Genomic DNA, 19221 nt, shown 5'->3' on the forward strand with positions numbered 1-19221 from the left:
CGCAGCATACTTTTTATTGAGAAGCTACTGTGTGCCAGGCATTTAGCCACTGGGTTTAGAGCAGTGAAGACACAGAAATACTTTCCCTCAAGGAATTTACGGTCTGGTGGAGACAAGCCGGCAACAAACATATGCCGAAAGGAAGTACATTTCACATTCGTAGTGACAGGACTGCGGGTCGGGCTGCCAAAACCCTGCTCTGCTTGGAAGGCCACAGTGTATACCATTTGACTTGGTGTCACTAATAGTAGTGCTCCTTTTCATTCTCAGTGGTGTTCCGCGTTGGGCAATAAATTTTAGGGTGAGCCGTATTTGTTTGCTAGGGTCACTATAACAAAAGACTGGGTAACTTCAACAACAGAAATTTACTTTCGCCCAGTCCTGGACGCTGGAAGTCTAAGGTCAAGGTACCAGCAGAATTGATTTTTGCTGAGGCCTCTCTCCTTGTCCAGGAGACATATCAGGCAGAGGCCAGTGGATGACAAAGAAAGAATGGGATGTATCATATAAGCAGAATGTAAGACAGCTGAGTTTGGGTGGGAGGATTGTGCACACTTTGTAGGCTATTGTAGGGAATTTGGCTGTTGGTCTCAATGATATGGGAAGTCATCTGGTGTTCAATAAATATCTGATTGATTGATTGATTGATTGATTTGAAACCAAGATGGGAAGATCCTCACTTCTAGGTTAGCTCTTTGTGAATGCTTAGACTCAACAGAGACTTACTGCAGCAGATAGACCTTGGCCATGCCACACAGGTAGAAAGCTGCTCAGTCATAGTGTATAGTGATTATTCCTAGGATGAATATGCTGGGTAGCAATTTGTAAAAATGTCCAGTTCTATTAAGAAGGTACTGTAAGCACAGCACCAACTCTGTGTTTTAAGAGAATGTTCTATATAAAGTAAAGGGTAAATGTTTGGCCATGGTTTAATATGACTTTTTCTGAGGTTTTTGAAAACTCTTAAATGATGTCTACGTTAGTGTCCTAAGACTTCTGTAATAAGTTACAAGAAACTGAATAGCTAAAAGCAATAGAAATCTATTCTCTCACAGTTTGGGAGACCAGAAGCCTGGAATCAGGGTGACATATGGCTCCTTCTGGTAGCTCTGAGGGGGCAGCCTGCTTTAAGCCTGTCTCTTGGTTTCTGATAATCTGGTTGCTGGCAATCACTGACATTCCATGGCTTGTAGCTGCATCACTCCAATGTCTGCCTTCACTAACACATGGCTTCCTTCTCTGTGGTGGGGGTGGGGTGGGGGGGTGTTTCCTCTCTTTTATAAAAGTAGAAGTCATTCAATTTAGGACCCACTCTAATCCAGTATGACTTCATCCAAATGTAACTAACTATATCTGTGAAGACATAATTTCCAAATAAGGTCACATCTGAGTTTTATTGTGAACATGAATTTTTGAGAGACACTATTCAGTCCAATTCAGTGTTTATGGAGAAACAACTAGAGGTCCAGTTTGCAATAACAAAACTGTCAACTACAGCCCTCAGGAAAAGCTGGCATGGATTGGCCCAGAACAGAACGATGTTTCTCAAATTCAGTTTCACATTTGAGCTCCTCGATTCAGAGTCACCAGGCATTGCTAAGCTTTAAAGCTACCCTGGTGATTCTAATGAGTAGCCAGGACCAAGGAATTGGTATTCATGACACTGTAAGTCCTTGAGTTTTATGTGTATCTTGTTTGATTTTTCTTCCCAAGTGTCTGACATGGTCTGCCTTATATATACTGAATAAATACTTATTGGCTAAATTAATGAAAAAATCAATATACAGAATAAATACATTGCTAAAGGATGAGAATTGAATACAATGACCCAAAAGGATAAGAAGGTAGTTTTCAGATTGGAAGTTGAAATGGCTGAGATGTTATTTCTGTTAGCATCTTAGAATTTTGCAGGAAGAATTGCTTCATTCCTCTATTTCCTAACTTCCTTTAGATTAGTGAGTGTCACTTAGCATTACCCCCATCTCTCAGGTGAAGAAATTAGATCTCCTACTGCAGCTTTATCATCAACTGCATTATTTTTTAATACCACCTGGAATTTGATAGATGTCCTATAGAAAATGGGATTAGAGGCAACATTTCTAGCAAAGGAATGCAGGTCACCAAGTTTTGGGTAACCATATTCAAGGTAGGATGATTTAAGAAGCCTAACTGGGGAGGGGGCAGGTGTTGGATAAAAACCATACCACAAAGTAAAACGTATTCTGTGGCTGAAAGCTACACAGTTGGACACACCCAATAAGTGAAATAGCCTAATAATGTATTAGAGCTGTTAGCATGTAACAGAGAAGTCAGACTGTCAGACACAGGAGTTACACAGATGGCCATGTGCTCCTATCTTGATGCTGCCACTTATCAACTGCAAACATCTCTCTACCTGTAATGTCCTCACCTGCCATTTGTCTATTATCATATTATCTGGCACATGGCGTTCTTGTGAAGGTTAAGTGATAGATGTTTGTAAAGTGCTTCTTGCATGGAAGTTTCTTCTTCTTATAGTTAGAGTCCTGTATTCTAGGCACTGTTTATCTGCATCTTTTCTTAGGGCAAGGTCATATTCAAGTGAAATTTAAAAGACTTTCTTGTTATTGTTTAATTCTTTGTTCATGTTTGCCAGTGCACCATGAATATTTCTTGACTAAAACATAAGTTAGATTACAGCACACCTGTTCTCAAAAATCCTTCATTTTTTTTCCTATAAGGCCTATTTTTTCCTACATTTCTTATAACAAACTAGGAGGCTATATAGGATTTTATATTAAAAGAAGCTTAATAGAATGAATAAAACAAATACTTTTTGTAAAGTGCTTTTAAGCCTGTTTCCAAAGGACAGTAGTCAGGTAACTTGCCAATCATAGAACGAGCAGGGGAGCCTGAGCTATATGAAAATTAATAGAGAGGGGAAGGGAGGGGCAGAAAGTTTCATTATGTTATTATATAGAAATGCTCTGTTGGACAAGAAAATAAACTATAATCCTAAATCATTTTAAAACTCAATTCATAAATAATATTTATTTTTTTTGTCATCAGAAGAATCTACTTCACACAAATATAACTTACATTCTCATTTTTTTTTTTTTACTGATCCCAAAGGAAAATTTACAGTTACATTGCTTGAGCATTAATAATGTTTATATAAGTGTAAAGATCAGTGAACATGGGAAATGAGTCTTTTGGGAACTAAAATATGTATACTTATAACAAGGGTTACTTGTGTGAGCATGAAGACAAGAAACAGTACAGTATAATTTTGGTTTAATTCGTATTTATAATAAAGTTATTATTAAAAAGAAGCAACACTGAAGATAGACCTGTGGGTAGGCAGGAAGCTATACTTGCTGCTGTCCTAAAAGGCATTGCCGTCTATTCTGAAATCTTCCTTTGTACTCTGGGTGCTGAGTTTGAACACATTCCCCCCAGCATCCACTAGGCCTGAGAAGGGAACGTTCCTAGCCTGGGGCTGTGTATGAGTAACCCCCTTTGAAGCTCCTACCCACCACAGGACATGGCAGAGGCTGGCATTCTTCGTACTGCCGGGCGACAGGTGGGATCCTAGAGGCTCAGCTGAGGCTCCGTCACTTTTCCAGAGTCTCCCAAACAGAAAAGTGGCAGAGCTTAGATTCAAACCCGTTCTTTTTCTGAACACCAAGCTGCAGGTCTCGCCACAAGCGTTCCAAGGAAGGCTCCCCAAATGACTTACGTTATTTTCTGTCGGTAAGAATACTTCATGTGAGACCTACTGCCTTCATAAATGTTTACGTGCAGAACACAGCGTTGCTAACTACAGCCCCCGTGCTGTACAGCGGGTCTCTAGACCGAGTGCATTCTAGCAGAACTGAAAGTGAGTCCCCTGTGGACAGCCTCTCTCCGTTTAGCCTGGCCCGCAGCCCCAGGCAACCACCAGGCCAGTATCTGCTTGTAGGAGTTTCACTCTTTTTGATGCATCTGTAAGAGGAGTCCGGGCAGTGACTGATTCTAGTTACCCAGCCTTCAGTCCTCAAGGTGCATCTATGTTGTCACAAATGACAGGAGGTCCTTCATTTATTAAAGCTGAAAAATAGCACAATAATATTAAAATAATATTGAACTGTCTGCACCTACATACAGTTCTTATTTGATCTCTCCTACTAATTCATTTTTAATGAGCTTGCATAATTTTTATATCAAGTGTGATGAGGTTGCCGTTCAGGAAACGACGGCACATTATTCTGTGGGAACAGAACATTTTGGTCATTGATATAGCGTGACCATATAATTTGCCATCTAAACCAGAACATTTGTGAATACAAAAAGGGGTACGAACACCTAGGAGAAAAGGACAATTCTCAAAATCTGGCGCTGTCCTGGGTCAACCAGAAGGTCTTGTCACCATACTTATAGGGAACTCCAGATAATTTCCCAACTCCCCCACAAAAGATACCGCCACAGAAGTCAGCACTGTTGGCCATTTTCACAGAGGAGCAAAAGAAAAGTGGGCTTGGGTGATGGATCTTCAAGGAGCCCAAAGAACACCGCCGTCACCCGTGTTTGCTGCTGTGTTCTCTGGCGAGATCTACCAACAGCATGAAGCGGTGATGTGGAAAATCACAAGCACTTAGGACTGATTTGGAAAGGACCATGGCCTCTGATCATCTAGTTGTTGAGCAATCGCGTGCAATAATTATCCTGTCTCCGCAGACAAAAGCTCTCTCTAAATGTTTCATGAGGCAGGCATCGACACAAAAGTAAGGATCGAATGGGACCTGGCTGACAGAGTCAGAGGCAGAGAGAGACAGAGAGAGAGAGAGAGAGCAGAGGAAGGTAAAGGGGAGATCCAGGCAGAGACACGGGACAAAGGCAGAGACAGGCAGCCAGAGAAACGCCAAGATGAGGGGGGCAGACAGAGCAATAAGGGAGTGACAAGGACCAAAGAGAGTGAGTGAGATGCACACAGGAAAGACAGACAGAGAGGGAGAGACGTCGACTAGCATGTATTTCACGAGAATCACCTCATCTTCAAGCGGCAGTTCTAAGGAGAATTAAATTTACTCTATTTGCATTTAGATCCTGTAGATCATTTCCAGCAAATCCAAATATCTTCTGGCTCCTTCCTTCTTAATTAACTGATAGATAAAAAGAGGTAATTTTGCAATCAGGCAGAAATCAGACAGCTCCGGTTAGGAAGGTCAGTGTTCTCTCTCCAAAATTCATAAAGTGACAAAACTCAATGATGACATTTTCCCATGGTTTTCAGTGGCTAACCTGCTGCCGCCCTTCTTAAACGGTAGACTGTAAGGTATGGTGGCAATTTTCAGCAGGAATTATCACCACAGTATGAACTCCAAATTATCTGGGACCCTGTTTTTTTTTTTTTCAGAAATATATTTGAAAATACAAAATGAACTCTGATCTGTTTTTAGTAAAGTCTACTGTTTTATTATGTATTCTCTTTACTTCTCTATTGCCTCTGTCCCTAACTTCTTAGGGATTAATTAAATATTTTCCATATTCCATTTCAATGTCTGTGTTTGCGTGTTTATGAGCCATAAACCCATTTAAAAAACAGCCATGCCAGCAGATAAATTCACATTTGCTCAGCTAGTGAAGAATGTACTTCCTAGCCCCAGTGTGAAGTCTCTGCTCGGGAATTACCTTGTGGCTGATTCAAAGGAGACGCAGACGGATCACAGTGCCACTGAAATTCTTGGTGATTTTGTCATAGTTATTGATTCGTGGAGAGACATGGAAACATTATTAGCCATTTTCATCACCAGAGATCCCCAGGCTTAGGGTCTGGGAAAGAAAAACATTGTCCATAATTCAAAAGTACATGCTAGAGTCTGAACAGGACTGTGAGTTGTGGAGTGCAGCCTTTATTCCCACGCGAAGCCACAGAGAATATTCGGTTTCACTGTCAGCCATACTTACAAAGAGAAGGAAGACAAGCATGATTCTTGTTACGGTGAAATGACTACATCTATTACTATCATCAGTACTTTTTAAATTCATAATTCACAGCCTATTACTCACCACTGAAACCTGAGATTGACATGTAATGCCATTGTGTGTGTGTGTGTGTGTGTAACAGTGAAAAATAATCCCTTGCATATGCCACTATTGAGACACAGAAGGTCAGAAATATGGAGCAACCAAGATGCCGGCTGATCTGTTTTCAGTAAATTCAGGCTTTGTAAGACAAAAGCTTTCACCCTGGACGGATAGCTTGGTTGCTGAGAGCATTATTCCTAAGTGCAGAGGTTGCCAGTTCGATCCCCAGTCAGGGCACATACAGGAACAGCTCGATATCCTGTCTCTGTCTCTCTCTGTCTCTCTCTGTCTCTCTCTCTCTCTCTCCCCCTCCCTCTCCCTTCCTACCTCACTAAAGTCAATAAATATTTTTTTTTAAAAAGATAAAACCTTTTCTATTGGTAAAAACCAATGCATTGCCATTCATTTCTATCACAATTAAGAGCGGCCTACTGCTTCACATGTTTACTTTCTATTCTTTTTCTGTAGTGCTCTATTTCATGGTTTTTGAAATAGTAGATTGGTTTAACTTCCACATTCGGGAATAAGGGAATTGATTTACTTTTAATTTCTGAGGCAATAAATTTGTGAATAGATTGTTAAACTCGGTGGTTTATGGCTATCTAAACCAATTAATTTAAGGTACTACTTCGTCCATAGTAAGTGCCAATAAATGATAATGGTATTAATAACTTCATAAGTGAGTCAGAGTAATTACTCCACAAATATATGTTATAATGTAATACACTGTAATGGTTGCTAATAATCAAAATAGGGTAATAAACTTTTTCATCTCATTAGATATTTTTGCCCAAATATAAAAGCAATTACACTTTCCCTGGCACCATATTTAAAATTACAAGTGCTCCCCTCTCAACCTCCCAACCTGACCACCAGCAGAAGTTTCTAGACCTTATCCCTACTTCCTATTTGGCAATATATTTTGAAATATACTTATTTTTTATTTTGCAACTTTTTTTTTTGTTTACTATTTTTCTTCTCTGACTATAATGTAAGATCAATTAAAGTAGGAATTTTTGTCTGGTTCCCAGCACCTGGGACAGTGCCTAGCCCATTGTAGGATCTCTCTCTCTCTCTCTCTCAGGTTTAATAAAAGAAACTGGCAAATCAGTCACACAATAGACTGTATGTTACTATCAATGAAGATGGCTAGGCTCTGGAGGGCAGGGACATTTTTTTATATGAACACTGTGTGTATTCACAGTTCTACCACAAACATTACTTATAAGCTTTATAATATGTGTGTGAAAATAAATGCTTCTTGAATAAATGAATATGTAAATATTTATATGCTGTAAAGTAATTAATTTGTCAAGGAGTGCTTAGTCTCGATGGGGGTAAAATGTCCTCCATCCTCCGTCACTTTGCTGTTTGACCTACTTTCATCATCAACCTTCTTTCGGTGATGTGGGCCGGGAGTGGGGTCAGCATCATCCTTAGCAGAGTGCTTCCACACACAGCTGCCCACTCAGAGTGTGGCGGGAGGACTGCTTGACACATGTGAGCAAGTATGCCACGCAGATTCTAAATGCACCCTGCTAATTACAGACATGTAGCTTTTCTCTCTATTATTCAGATGAGATGATTTGTCTCTTTTCATCTCTATTCAAGCTCATAACTCTTCAGTAGTCCCCAATCTCTGTTAAACCCAACTAAAGAAAGTTTTTTTTCATTTTGGATATTTGACTTTTCATTTCTAGAATTTCTACTTAGTTCCTTTTTGTTCTTTTAATTTCACTGCTAAAATTTTTTACCTGTCTATTTACTATAACCATCATTTTATTTAAAGTCATTTTCTTCTAATTCCAACATTGTGTCATTCTAGACTCTGTTTCTATTGACTATTTTTTTTTTAAATCTTGATTATGGATGTCACGTTTTTCTGCTCTTTCATGAGTCTGCTAATTTTTGGTAGCATGATAGACATTGTTATAACGCACTGTAGGGAGTTTGGATTATGTTATCTTCTTTTAATACGTATAGAGTATGGTCCTGCAAGGCATTCCATAGTTGCTAGGACTACCTTATGGTCTTACCAATTTTAGTTCTATTATTTGTCAGTGATTGGTCAATTTTAGTCATATGCTTAGTTATAAGGCACAGCCCTTACTCTAGAAAATGATACTCCAAAATCATTGTCTTTCTGAACTTTCCAGTGAACACCGGAAATGCTCAGTGCAGTTTTTTTCTTTCATTTCTTCTTCTTTTTCTTTTTTGGCCTGGTCCAGACTACTCCTTTTATATTCCTCCCGAGGGATGCATTGTTTGCAAAACTTCTACAACACCGGGTAGATGTAGGGAATGGATACGGCAGGCTTCTATCCCATTTCCGTGCTCCAAAAATCCATTTAATATATTGTCCTTGAATGTAGTATCTATTCAATCAGTTTAATATTTGTTCTTAGCCAAAATGCTAAGAAGCAACGGGCCGGATTACTTCACCTCTCATTAGTGCATGACTTCTCTCTCCAGTCAGCTCTCTGCTCTGCAGCAACTTCTGCCTCCTAAATACGATGGGGTCTAACTATGCGACGTCCAGCCCCTGGTCAATGACCAAATTAGTCAGGGTTCTCTAGAGACATGGAACCAATGGGATTTATATAGAGATAGATGGATAAAAAGAGATTTATTATGAGAGACTGGCTCACACAATTCCAGAGGTGTGGGTCAGCTGGAGGGTCAGTAAAGCTGATGGTATAGTTCCAGTCCAAATAGGAAGGCCCGAGAGCCAGGAGAGCAAATGGTATAAGTCCTAGTCGGTCTAAAGGCCTGAGAACGAGGAGCAGCACTGTCAGAGGGCGGGAGGGGGCAGTTGCCCTAAGTCAGGAAGGGGACAGGCTCTTTCTCCCTCTGTCTTTCTGTTCTCTTCCAGCCCGCAGCTTAAAGGATAATGGCCACCAGCACTGGTGAAAGTGGTATTCGTCACTCAGGCTACCTATTCGATTGCTAATCTCTCCTGGAAACACCCTTACAGATACATGCAAAATAATGTTTTACCAGCTATCTGGCATCCCTTGGCCCGGTCAAGTTGACACATAAAGTTAATCATTACAATGACCCAAATTTAATCCTCACGCAGATCCTTCCCCCTGACACACGTATCAGTTCTCACCGCCTCCAGCACCCTCTCCTGTATCTTCTAGTCACTTTGGAAGCCTAGAATTCCAGTCTCTGTCACTTTAGCTTAGTGAACGTGAACCTGCCTCTCTAAACCCCAAGAGAAACATGCCACGAGGCACAGAGAGCCGGACATTCGTGGAGCTCACCTCTGGGGCATCTTTTCTTTCATGCATCACGGTTCTACATTGGTTGTTGGAGGAAAGCCCCAAAAGTCTAAATTCAGAATCAATTCCAAAGGACTGACACATAGCCTTACCCAAAGTCTTAAGAGCTTTAATAAGAGGAACTAACACATATAGACAAAGCAGCTGCTTCCGCCAGCGGTGGCAGGTCAAGCAAAAACCCACACTCCTTCCAAAATGGGGCTCCTTCCTGTAGGAGATTACTAGCAAAACCATATGTCACATAAACTACCAGAAAGAGCCACGCATTTCTAAGTTAAGAGAAAATATCGGGTGGTTATTACCTTCTATCTATTCATTAACCTCCCTCCTGGGACATGATGTTTATCTTTGGGCGGCAGCCTCTTGTCTTTCTGAGCAGTCAGCCCAGCGTGAGGCTGCAGAGGGCGACAGAGAGACAGCTCTGCCGCTGGGGCCATATTGCATCTCTATAGTGAGTTCCCCTGTGGTACTCGGGAGCAGACCCCTCATACAGCTTGTCCGGTTATACGGTTGCTTAGGGTGGGGTGGCGCATCTAGTACCATTTATTCTCTGATGGTCTGGAGGTAAACAATTTCAGTCTTACATTGCTGTAGGGAAGACAGATGTCAAATACATGATTGTGTCATCGGTTGTTTTCACTGTATTTGTGATAATGGAGATAAAGGAGATGTAGACTGGTGATAAAGCAGAGATGGAGGAAATCATAAGCATATAATAGAGCTGTGCATAAGCAGGTTCGGTCTGTCGTGTAAGGTTTTCCTGAGAAAGTGATTATCGAACTGACATCTCAAGGGTGGAGTAGGTCACACAGAGGAAAAACAGCAGTTCAGAGAGAGGTCACGTAGCATGAGGTCAGAGGAAATGGGATATACTCAAAGAACTAAAAAAATATTATATTATCTAACATTTGTTGAGAGTGTATTATGAACAGTCACTGTCCTAAATGCTTTCTAAATTATCTCATTAGATTCTAATTTTAACAACTTGAGGAGTTAGATACTATTATTAATTCATTTTATTGATGAGGAAAGACTCAAAGAAATTAAATAATCGTACCCAAGGTCATAGGGCAGAGATCTGAATTCAGGCTGTTCTACTACAGTGCTTGAACACTCAACAACTACACTTCAAGGAAAACAAACAAACAAGCAAACAAACAAACAAAGCATTATAGTCTGATAACAGAGAAAGGAAGAGAGAAGAAAGGGGGGGGGGATATAATGTCCACATCTTGCCTTCCAGAAGCTAAAGCTCTCACTGAAGGGAAAACACTATATAAACAAGATAGTAATACCACATTCAATTTATATTTAAATACATATACTCCTAAAATGGACATTTAAATTGTGTTTTGATTGCAAAGATTCTTCACTAGAAATCTTTTTGTTTTATAAAGAAAAGACAGAGACCCAAGGAGGTTTAATAACCTATCCAAGGTCACTCAGCCTAAAGTAGTAAAACAGGGACTAAAATCTGGGACTTCTAACTCCTAATTAAAAACAGCAGCCTGTCTATCTTGTAGTCTCAAGAACAGTCAAAAGATACTTCAGGGAAGAACACGATTAGTTATCCAATAACAGCTGCTGACAAGGAGTGTGACCTTAATACCTGAGAGGGCTTGGAAAGCAGGAAGGTCCGCCCCACATCCCGGCCTGAGGATCCTGGAAGTGGTTATGTAGACAGAGTAAGCATGGCAGATATCGGAATTTAAAGGAAAAGGAGGAAATCAAACAACAGGCAAATACTCCTTGAGTGTCTGCCATGTGCCAGTTTCAGGGATAATTGTGGTTTGGCTAGATGTCAAGAAATCACATCTAAAGCAAAGGAGCTGGGTAAGAGGTAGAAAGTAAAACTAAAGTCTGCCTCTTACTGCAGGTGCTAATAGAGCCTTCCATTCCCTCTCCGACCCTGTCAGAACAGGGGTTCCCTCTGCAATGAAGTGTGATATCCAGAACAATAGGGTGTGATTCGGGAACAATAGAGAAGGTAGAGTAGAGGCGGTGTGGGGACGTCTCTCTTTCCTCTGGAAGGTTTCAGGATACAATAGGGATAGTTTTCCAGAAAAAAAGGGGTATTTCAATGAAGTTTTAAAGACTGCACACACACGGGCATTTAGAAATTGATCGTTGACGAAGGACCCACCAGATTCCCAGATAGTGGGATGGAACTTGGCAGTGACTTGAAGGGAAAGAAGCAGCAGACATCCTGCTTGGGGTGCAAAAGCAAAACCCAATGTCCTGAGAAGGTGGTGGCGCGGAGATGGGGGGGGCGTCCCTTTACAAATGCAGAGGAAAGAAGCCAGCTCAAGAGTCTGTGTTATGTAAATCAGGCTTATGTTGTTTTTAAGTTGAAAAGCTTCCTTACGGTTAATCTAGGAAATGAAATCCAGTCTTCTGTGGGTATTGAAAGTGAATTGATTCACTCATTTATCAGACACTTACTGATCGCCTCCTATGGACCAGACCCTTAGCCAGCACGCAGGGTATCAGGTGAATAAGACGCATCACACCAGATCAGTGTCAAGAGCAGGAGAGCGGCCTGTTTTGTGAGTTCCAACAAAGGCGAGAAAGGTGGTGTGGCCAGTGGGTCGCGGCCCATTTGGAACAGTAGAGAGGATGGTGAACAATGCTGTGGGAGGATGGGGGTTGGGGTCCATGGTGGGAGGTGTGGTTTTTCTTTTTTAAAGGACATGAAAGTTTTAAGGACTTTTAAGCAGGAAAATGATCTGATTTGATTTATGTATCTATTGTCATTCCCCACACAAAAGATCTATGAGGTTCTTTAGCCAATAGGCACTAATGTGGGATGGAACAAGCCTCCAAAAAGAAATAGATCAGTAACCTTGTGGTCAAGACTTCTTATAATTATGAAGTTGAAATTATAAAGTATAAAAGCAACAAGCAGTCTTGGGTGGGTAGCTCAGTTGGCTGGTGCATCGTCCAGTACTCCAAGGTTGTGGGTTTGATCCCCAGTCCTGGCACATATGAGAATCAACAAACAAATGCATAAATAAGTGGAACAACAAATCAATGTTTCCCTCTCTTTCTCTCTTCCTTTCTCTCTCTCTTTCTCTAAAATCAATAAAGAAAAAGAAAAGCAACAAGCAACACATTCCCAGGGCCCATATTATAAAGATGGTCTAACCTCAAATTTAATTGGATCTTTTGTTGTTGCTTTATATTCAGCACCTTCCAAACTGATTTGGGAGAGGCAACATATACAACCGTGTGCAGGTTCTGGCACTCAGAGTGGGTGTCTAATGCTGAGCTGGACAGTCAGGTGTTTGGGAGCTTGCCCACTGGGTGACTAATGATTTTCTTTGCATCCTCCCAAACCAACTGAAGTCCCAGATTCTCCTCTGTCTATTCCTGGGTTAAGATGTTTCAAACACACCTTGCTTCTTTTGGAATTACTCTGTTTGAATAATTCCACCCAGTACTGTCCACACGGAAATTATGCGAAGGACACTGCATCTCTGAGCATGTCAGCTGATGCTAATGAAGCTGCATATCAAGGACATCTATTCCCTCACTTTCAGGGAAGGCAAAGGTACTAGCAGGTGCTTGCGGTGTGAATGATTTATGCAAAGCGTCTCTCTCCCTGGTAATCAAAGATGAAGAGCAATGAGAACAGAAAATTGCCTTGTGGGCCCTGAATGCTGGTTTGGATATTGCAATTTCAATCCAGTTAATTCTTTCCGTGAGATTTATTTTATTTCTTATGTAAGGTAAAAAAAAAAAAAAAAAAAAAAAAAAGCACCAAAATTTTCTTCTCTTATTCAGAAGATTTACTTGCATGATTCTGTTTTCATTTGCTAATCATTATCTTTAATGAAACATAAGAAAAAGTTTTGAAAAGAAAAGTAAAAAACTGAGAAGAACAGAGGGGAGAAAAGACACCCCCCCCCCAGGGTTCCAATCCACTGCCTGCGATTGCCTGAGCAGATGGCTGCGTGCAGGGCCTGGCTGGCGGCTTGCTCCCATAGACCGGCCGGTTTCCCTGGAAGACAGCCTTAACCGACCCCATCGGTATCTCCTAGGTTTCCTCTACGCTCAGAGCAGCACCAAGCGCAGCATCAGAGAGCGGCTCCTGAAGCTCTTGCCCTGCTCAGCTGCCAAAACATCGTCTCCTGCTGTTCAAAGCAAGTTTCATTGTTTGTTTGTTTTTGTGTTTTGTTTGTTTAGGTCTGCATGCATTGCAGTCCTCGGCGTCTAAAGAGAAGCAATACATTATATTCTGCAAAGCCAACTCTACTAGTGTGCTGAAGTTTACCTAAATATCCAGGGGAATGTTTGTGCAATTGTGAGGTCCTTCTTGCTTGGCAGATGGACAGGACGGTGTTAGTGACAGATCTTGAAATTCAAAACATTTGGAGGTTTTTGTTTGACATGAGGGGCGGGGACTAGACTCAGATAACTCTTGGGTTTCCTGTTGCCTAACTTGTGAGCACAGCAGTGTACCCTTTAAGAGTGTTTCTTGACTCCTATACATGCATTTGGTGTTATAATTCAGATACTGTGAACTTCAGAGATAATATTAGGTTCAAAAAACTACTATAAAGTGAAAAACATTTATACAAATGTGACTTTTTTTATTCTTTGCCCTCTCTAACTATATCAATCAGGGTTCTCTAGGAAAAAAGCAGCAATACATATGTATGTATACATAAACATATAGATGTACATATATCCATATCCAAATACATATACTTATACATATATACATGTACAAACACAAACATATATAAAAAAGAAATTTATTCTAAAAAATAGGCTCACACAGCTGTAGGACCTGGCGTGTCTGAAATTCATGGGTCAGACGGGAAACTCAGACAGGTTTGGAGGCCAAAATTGATCTTAGACAGAATTTCATCTTACTCCTGAAACCTGTCTGATTTTATTAACCAATGGAAAGGGAAACCATTTATTTATTTATTTTTAAAAGATGCTGTATATAATATATACTGAACATTTACAAATACCCTATGTTCACATTCTTTTTTATTTATCTTTTATTGATTTTTAAAGAGAGAGGAAGGCGAAGAGGGAGAGAGAGAGAGAGAGAGACATCAATTTGTTGTTTCACTTATTTATGCATTTTTGTATCTGCCCTATATTGGGACAATGTTCTAATCAACTGAGCTTTCCGGCCAGGGCACAACATTCTTCACACACAATTTTTTTCAGGCATCAAACTGTCAGAATCAGACAGAGACAAGGGTCTTCTTTGGCAGTGAGGAAACAAACACTAAGAAGCTCGGAGCAGCATCCCGGTGAGGGGCTATAGCCCACGTCTTCACCTCACCCTCTTCACACTCTGCCACACCGCTTTGTAGGAACTGATGGACTCAATTCGTGATTTGAAAATGTGAATGCCCTAAAATTTTACTAGTCTCCACAACAAAAATAGAGAGAGTAGGTAAAATACTTCAAACAAAATACTTCCTGTCAAAAGTCCCAAAATAGAATAGTAATTCATTTTAGTGGCACTGACCAAAGGTACTATATCATAATAATACGATTCAATTAATTCCCTCAGTCATTCAACATATAGTTATTATTTGTCAGCCCCTGTTTCTGTGCTGGGAGACAGGGCAGTAGATAAAACAGTTTTAAAAAAGCTCTGTCCTACTAGAACATTTTCTGTAGAGAGGGGGACAGGACAAGAATTACTTTAGTAATAATCCTATGGACCAAAAAAAAAAATTAGAATTCGGTTGAGAACGATTGCTTTGAATTTTTGCACACCATCTCAAAAACAAAACATAGCGTGTCATCAACAACCTACAAGGCCATAGCCCAGAGTTATGACAAAAGCTACATGATATGGAAACTAGAGATTTTTATTGCCACTATTTGTCAGTGAATGTTGGTTATTGGAGCCACTGCTTCTCCCCTTTCAAGTGAGGATCAAAATTACCGATTTACCAGATATTTGCCAGAAATATAGCCATTTGTACAAAGCAGTCCAGTAAAATGTAACTTCCCAATGGATTGCTCTGTTTACTTAGGGAAGAGCCAAGCCCCGTGCCCTCGTGGGCACTGCTTCCACACCAGTATTTGGTAAAGCTCACACATAACCGTTCACAGAGGGTGCCTGTAATTTTCAACCAAATGCGAGAAAAAAGTCAGAACATGTCTTGAAAGAAGAAAAAAAAAAAAGAGAGAGATACTCAAAAAATAAGTAAAATGACTTCAAAAACTATTTTTTAAAGTTGGCTGATAGTGGACCCACATTAGACATGGCCGCTGATTTGTGAACTCCAAAACAGAGGTCTACGGATATAAAACTGCCCCCAGTAGCCACCCCTTTCCCCGTTCTCTCCCCCTCACAATAAAACCCCAGCCCTCACAATAGAACCCCAGCCGGTGGAAGTAAATCACTGAGACCACATTCATTCTATCGCTGCATCACTTTACAATGTGACCTCATTAGATCCCATGCTCTAGGACACAGAACCAAGAAGATGATATGAGCACACGAGGCAAAAGGCAGGTGGTAGGGAGCAGAGTTGCAGAGGACCTGAGGCCACCAGGGGGACAGCATGGGCACCCCCTGTCTGCATGCTGGTCAACCCACAGTGTCAACACCTTCCACACGACAGCCTTCCCTTCTTCCTTCTCCTCCTGCTCTTTCTCCTTGACAGCTGGGCAAGTGAATGGTTTATTTACAAAAGTTACTCAAGTTCATGGCAGGAAATTTGGAAAGTGCAAAAAGAGGTGAGAAATCACACACACATACACACCACACTCCCACCACACAACACACTCAGAATCCTGCTCTACCCCCCTATCTTGAAGTACCAACAAATCAATACTAACATCTTTTTTCATTGCTGTGTATCAATGAGATCGCATTATACCAAATTTTTATCCTTTTTACACTGCCTACTTTCATCAGTATTAGTCTTCTTATGAAAACTCTGTGTATGCCATTTTTAATGGCAAGCATAATATTACACCATATAGTTATTGTAAATATTAAATTGCATTTGACTATATCACCTGGCCTTTTTTTTGATATGTAGTTTTTTTCCCTTTTGACTTTATTACCCCATTATCTAGCTATCTATCTCTATATACACACACACACACATATATACATATAGATATATATGTGTGTATGTATATATATACACATATATATGTATATAGTACAGGGATAATATATCTATGTACACATATCTATATATGTCTTTTAGATTATTTTCTCCCAAAGTTGGAATTATTGGATGAAAGGAATTATGTGAACACAAGCTTCCCAATCTATATTAGAAAAAAAAGTTGTTTTTGAGTTAGCTTTCAAATATTTAAGCAGTCATACATATTACCTCCTGATTTCTTTTTTATTACATGGACTTAGTATCCTCAATATTTGAAAATTGCATGCACTTCATAACCGTTTGTTAAATGCAGACTTACACACTAGTTCCCCTGACTGTACCTCAGATGAAGGCATTAAGAGGAGTTGCATAAAAATCCATAGGTAGTCTTCAGTTCTTGAACATCAATTTTTACTCCTCTGTAGCAAACAGCAACCATGATCAGCCCAGACTCCTTATGTGAAGCCACACACTTGACGTTGATGTGTGAGACAACTGTCAGACAAATATCAAGGGCCAACCACCTTGGACAGGTTTGGGGAGCAGCAAACGTGGCCTTGAGCAGGGGGTGCGCGAGCCCTGCCGCGGCCTCCCGCGGGGCAGGCGCAATGGCTCTGCTCTACCGAGAATGAGTGCGGGCCTTCGCTGCCTTCCTCCTGACACTAAGAACCCCCCAACTCGAGCGAGGAAATGGGGTAATGACTGAGGCAGGGGACACACGGGCCATGAGTTAAGGATGAGCTTGTTAGTTAAAGATGGCCCCTGTCCCCTGTGCTCACTGAACACCCAGGCCAGGCTGCAGACAGGAGCCCGCCAGACGTGGTGGCCGGACCCCTGTCACTCAGCCCCGCTCCCCGGCTCCATATCGTCCCCTGGCACCATCCACTGCGCAGCTGCGGACCCTCCGTTGTACGCCCTCCCACCCGCCATCCACGTGGTCACTAAACTCATGGCAATTTTCTCTAAAATACCTTTTCAATGAACTTCTCTTTCCCATCTCTTGTGACGGGGCTCGTGCCCAGACCTTCATTATCTCTTTCAACAAGTATTGCAGAAAGGGAAATGGAGGGAGTGAGGGCTCCAGTGTCATCCTGACATGATTTGAGTTCCTATTATGCCTCTGACCAAACAAAATGCTTCGATTTAGATCAATTCTCTGGCCCCTTTGTGTCCTTATTGAGCCATTCGTTCCACAATATTCTTTTGAGAGACCGTGTGTGGCCAGTAGGATTCTAGGCACTGGCTGTAGAGCAGGGAATTGGATGTGTCAGTTCACTGCCCTCATGGAGATTTTGTGGGAAGAGAGATGATAAAAATGAAAATAATCTCAGGGCTTGATGAGTGTTGTAAAGGAAGAAAACCTGTGGTCATATGATGGAAACAATATGGGTAGTGGAGCTATTTGGCCGCATTGATTGGGGGACACTAGAGACCAGGGGTCCCCAAACTACGGCCCGCGGGCCACATGCGGCCCCCTGAGGCCATTTATCCGGCCCCCACCGCACTTCCGGAAGGGGCACCTCTTTCACTGGTGGTCAGTGAGAGGAGCACATTGACCATCTCATTAGCCAAAAGCAGGCCCGTAGTTCCCATTGAAATACTGGTCAGTTTGTTGATTTAAATTTACTTGTTCTTTATTGTAAATATTGTATTTGTTCCCGTTTTGTTTTTTTACTTTAAAATAAGATGTGTGCATAGGGATTTGTTCATAGTTTTTTTTATAGTCCGGCCCTCCAACAGTCTGAGGGACAGTGAACTGGCCCCCTGTGTAAAAAGTTTGGGGACCCCTGCTTGAGGCTCTAAAACAAGAGGAGGAGGTCAGTAGCGTCAGGGTCTGGAAAGAGAGCGGAAAAGAAGAGGAAAGAGCACGTGCCGAGTTTCTAAGAAGGAAAGTCACGTAGTTTATCCACAGTACAGAGAGAAAGACCACTTCAATCAGCAGGAAAATGGCTTGTTGTGGGGACTAAACAAGATCATTTCTGCAAAGCACTTGGCACATGCAACATCATGAGTATGAATATATGACAAGTTTTAACTCAATTGACACTCCCTTCTAGGATAGGTATATTATTTCTCCCATATTACAACTCAGAAAATCTGAGACACAAAGAAGTCAGAAGACAGTCCCAAGGATCAGCACTGGGATTCTGACTCCAGAGCCAGCTGTCTCCATCATTTTCTCAGGCTGAGCTAGGGTGTAGGAAGACAAAGGGAATCACTCCGTTATCCAGTGAGGAGATACAGCCTTAATGCAGATTGACAGCATTTTTTTTAAAGTATTTGTGCTCACATAGAGTGAGTAGCTAGGGATTTCTTGATAATAAAGTCATCACGGAATAACTAGCTAAACTGGTTAATCCTGTATTTATCTACTCAGTATACACCCGTGGGCATATAATTGTAGCTTGTTTTCATAAAGTGAATCACAAATCTTCAAACTGGAAAGAAACACAGGAAAAGGAAAGGTCTGGCCCCTGCCTCTGGGAAGGAAAGGCTTACATCCTCATTTCACAACTGAGCAGCTTTGGCCTCAAGATGCCGTTATGATCTGTGTAGAATCACACAGCTCGAAGGCAGGATGACGCCCTACTCCAAATCCCCTTAGTCTTATGATACAGATACACTTATTGAATGACTGAAAGATACGGGACTGTCATAGCAATAGAATAATCCCTACTGGAAAAATTCAAAAAGAGAACGAAGGCCAGTTTCATGTGGTTGCCACATCGAGTGGTTCATTGGATTAAGTACTGTCTAAGCAAAAGGTCATCATATTTTAAATGTTATAT

General features: G+C 41.2%; 1 protein-coding gene across 4 annotated transcripts in view; it reads left to right on the forward strand.

The window, feature by feature from the left end:
- Positions 1–19221, forward strand: part of KCNIP4 (potassium voltage-gated channel interacting protein 4) — a 1009396-nt gene that overhangs the window by 878565 nt on the left and 111610 nt on the right. The window contains exon 2 of one of the 4 annotated variants that reach the window (XM_066280672.1): positions 13370–13475. The exons of the other annotated variants lie outside the window; for them this stretch is intronic. Within the exon in view, the coding sequence (XP_066136769.1) occupies positions 13370–13475 (106 nt within the window). The remainder of the gene's footprint in view (positions 1–13369; positions 13476–19221) is intronic. 4 annotated transcript variants of the gene reach the window in all.

The sequence above is a fragment of the Saccopteryx bilineata genome, chromosome 5, assembly GCF_036850765.1.
Source record: "Saccopteryx bilineata isolate mSacBil1 chromosome 5, mSacBil1_pri_phased_curated, whole genome shotgun sequence".
NCBI classification, from domain to species: Eukaryota; Metazoa; Chordata; class Mammalia; order Chiroptera; family Emballonuridae; genus Saccopteryx; species Saccopteryx bilineata.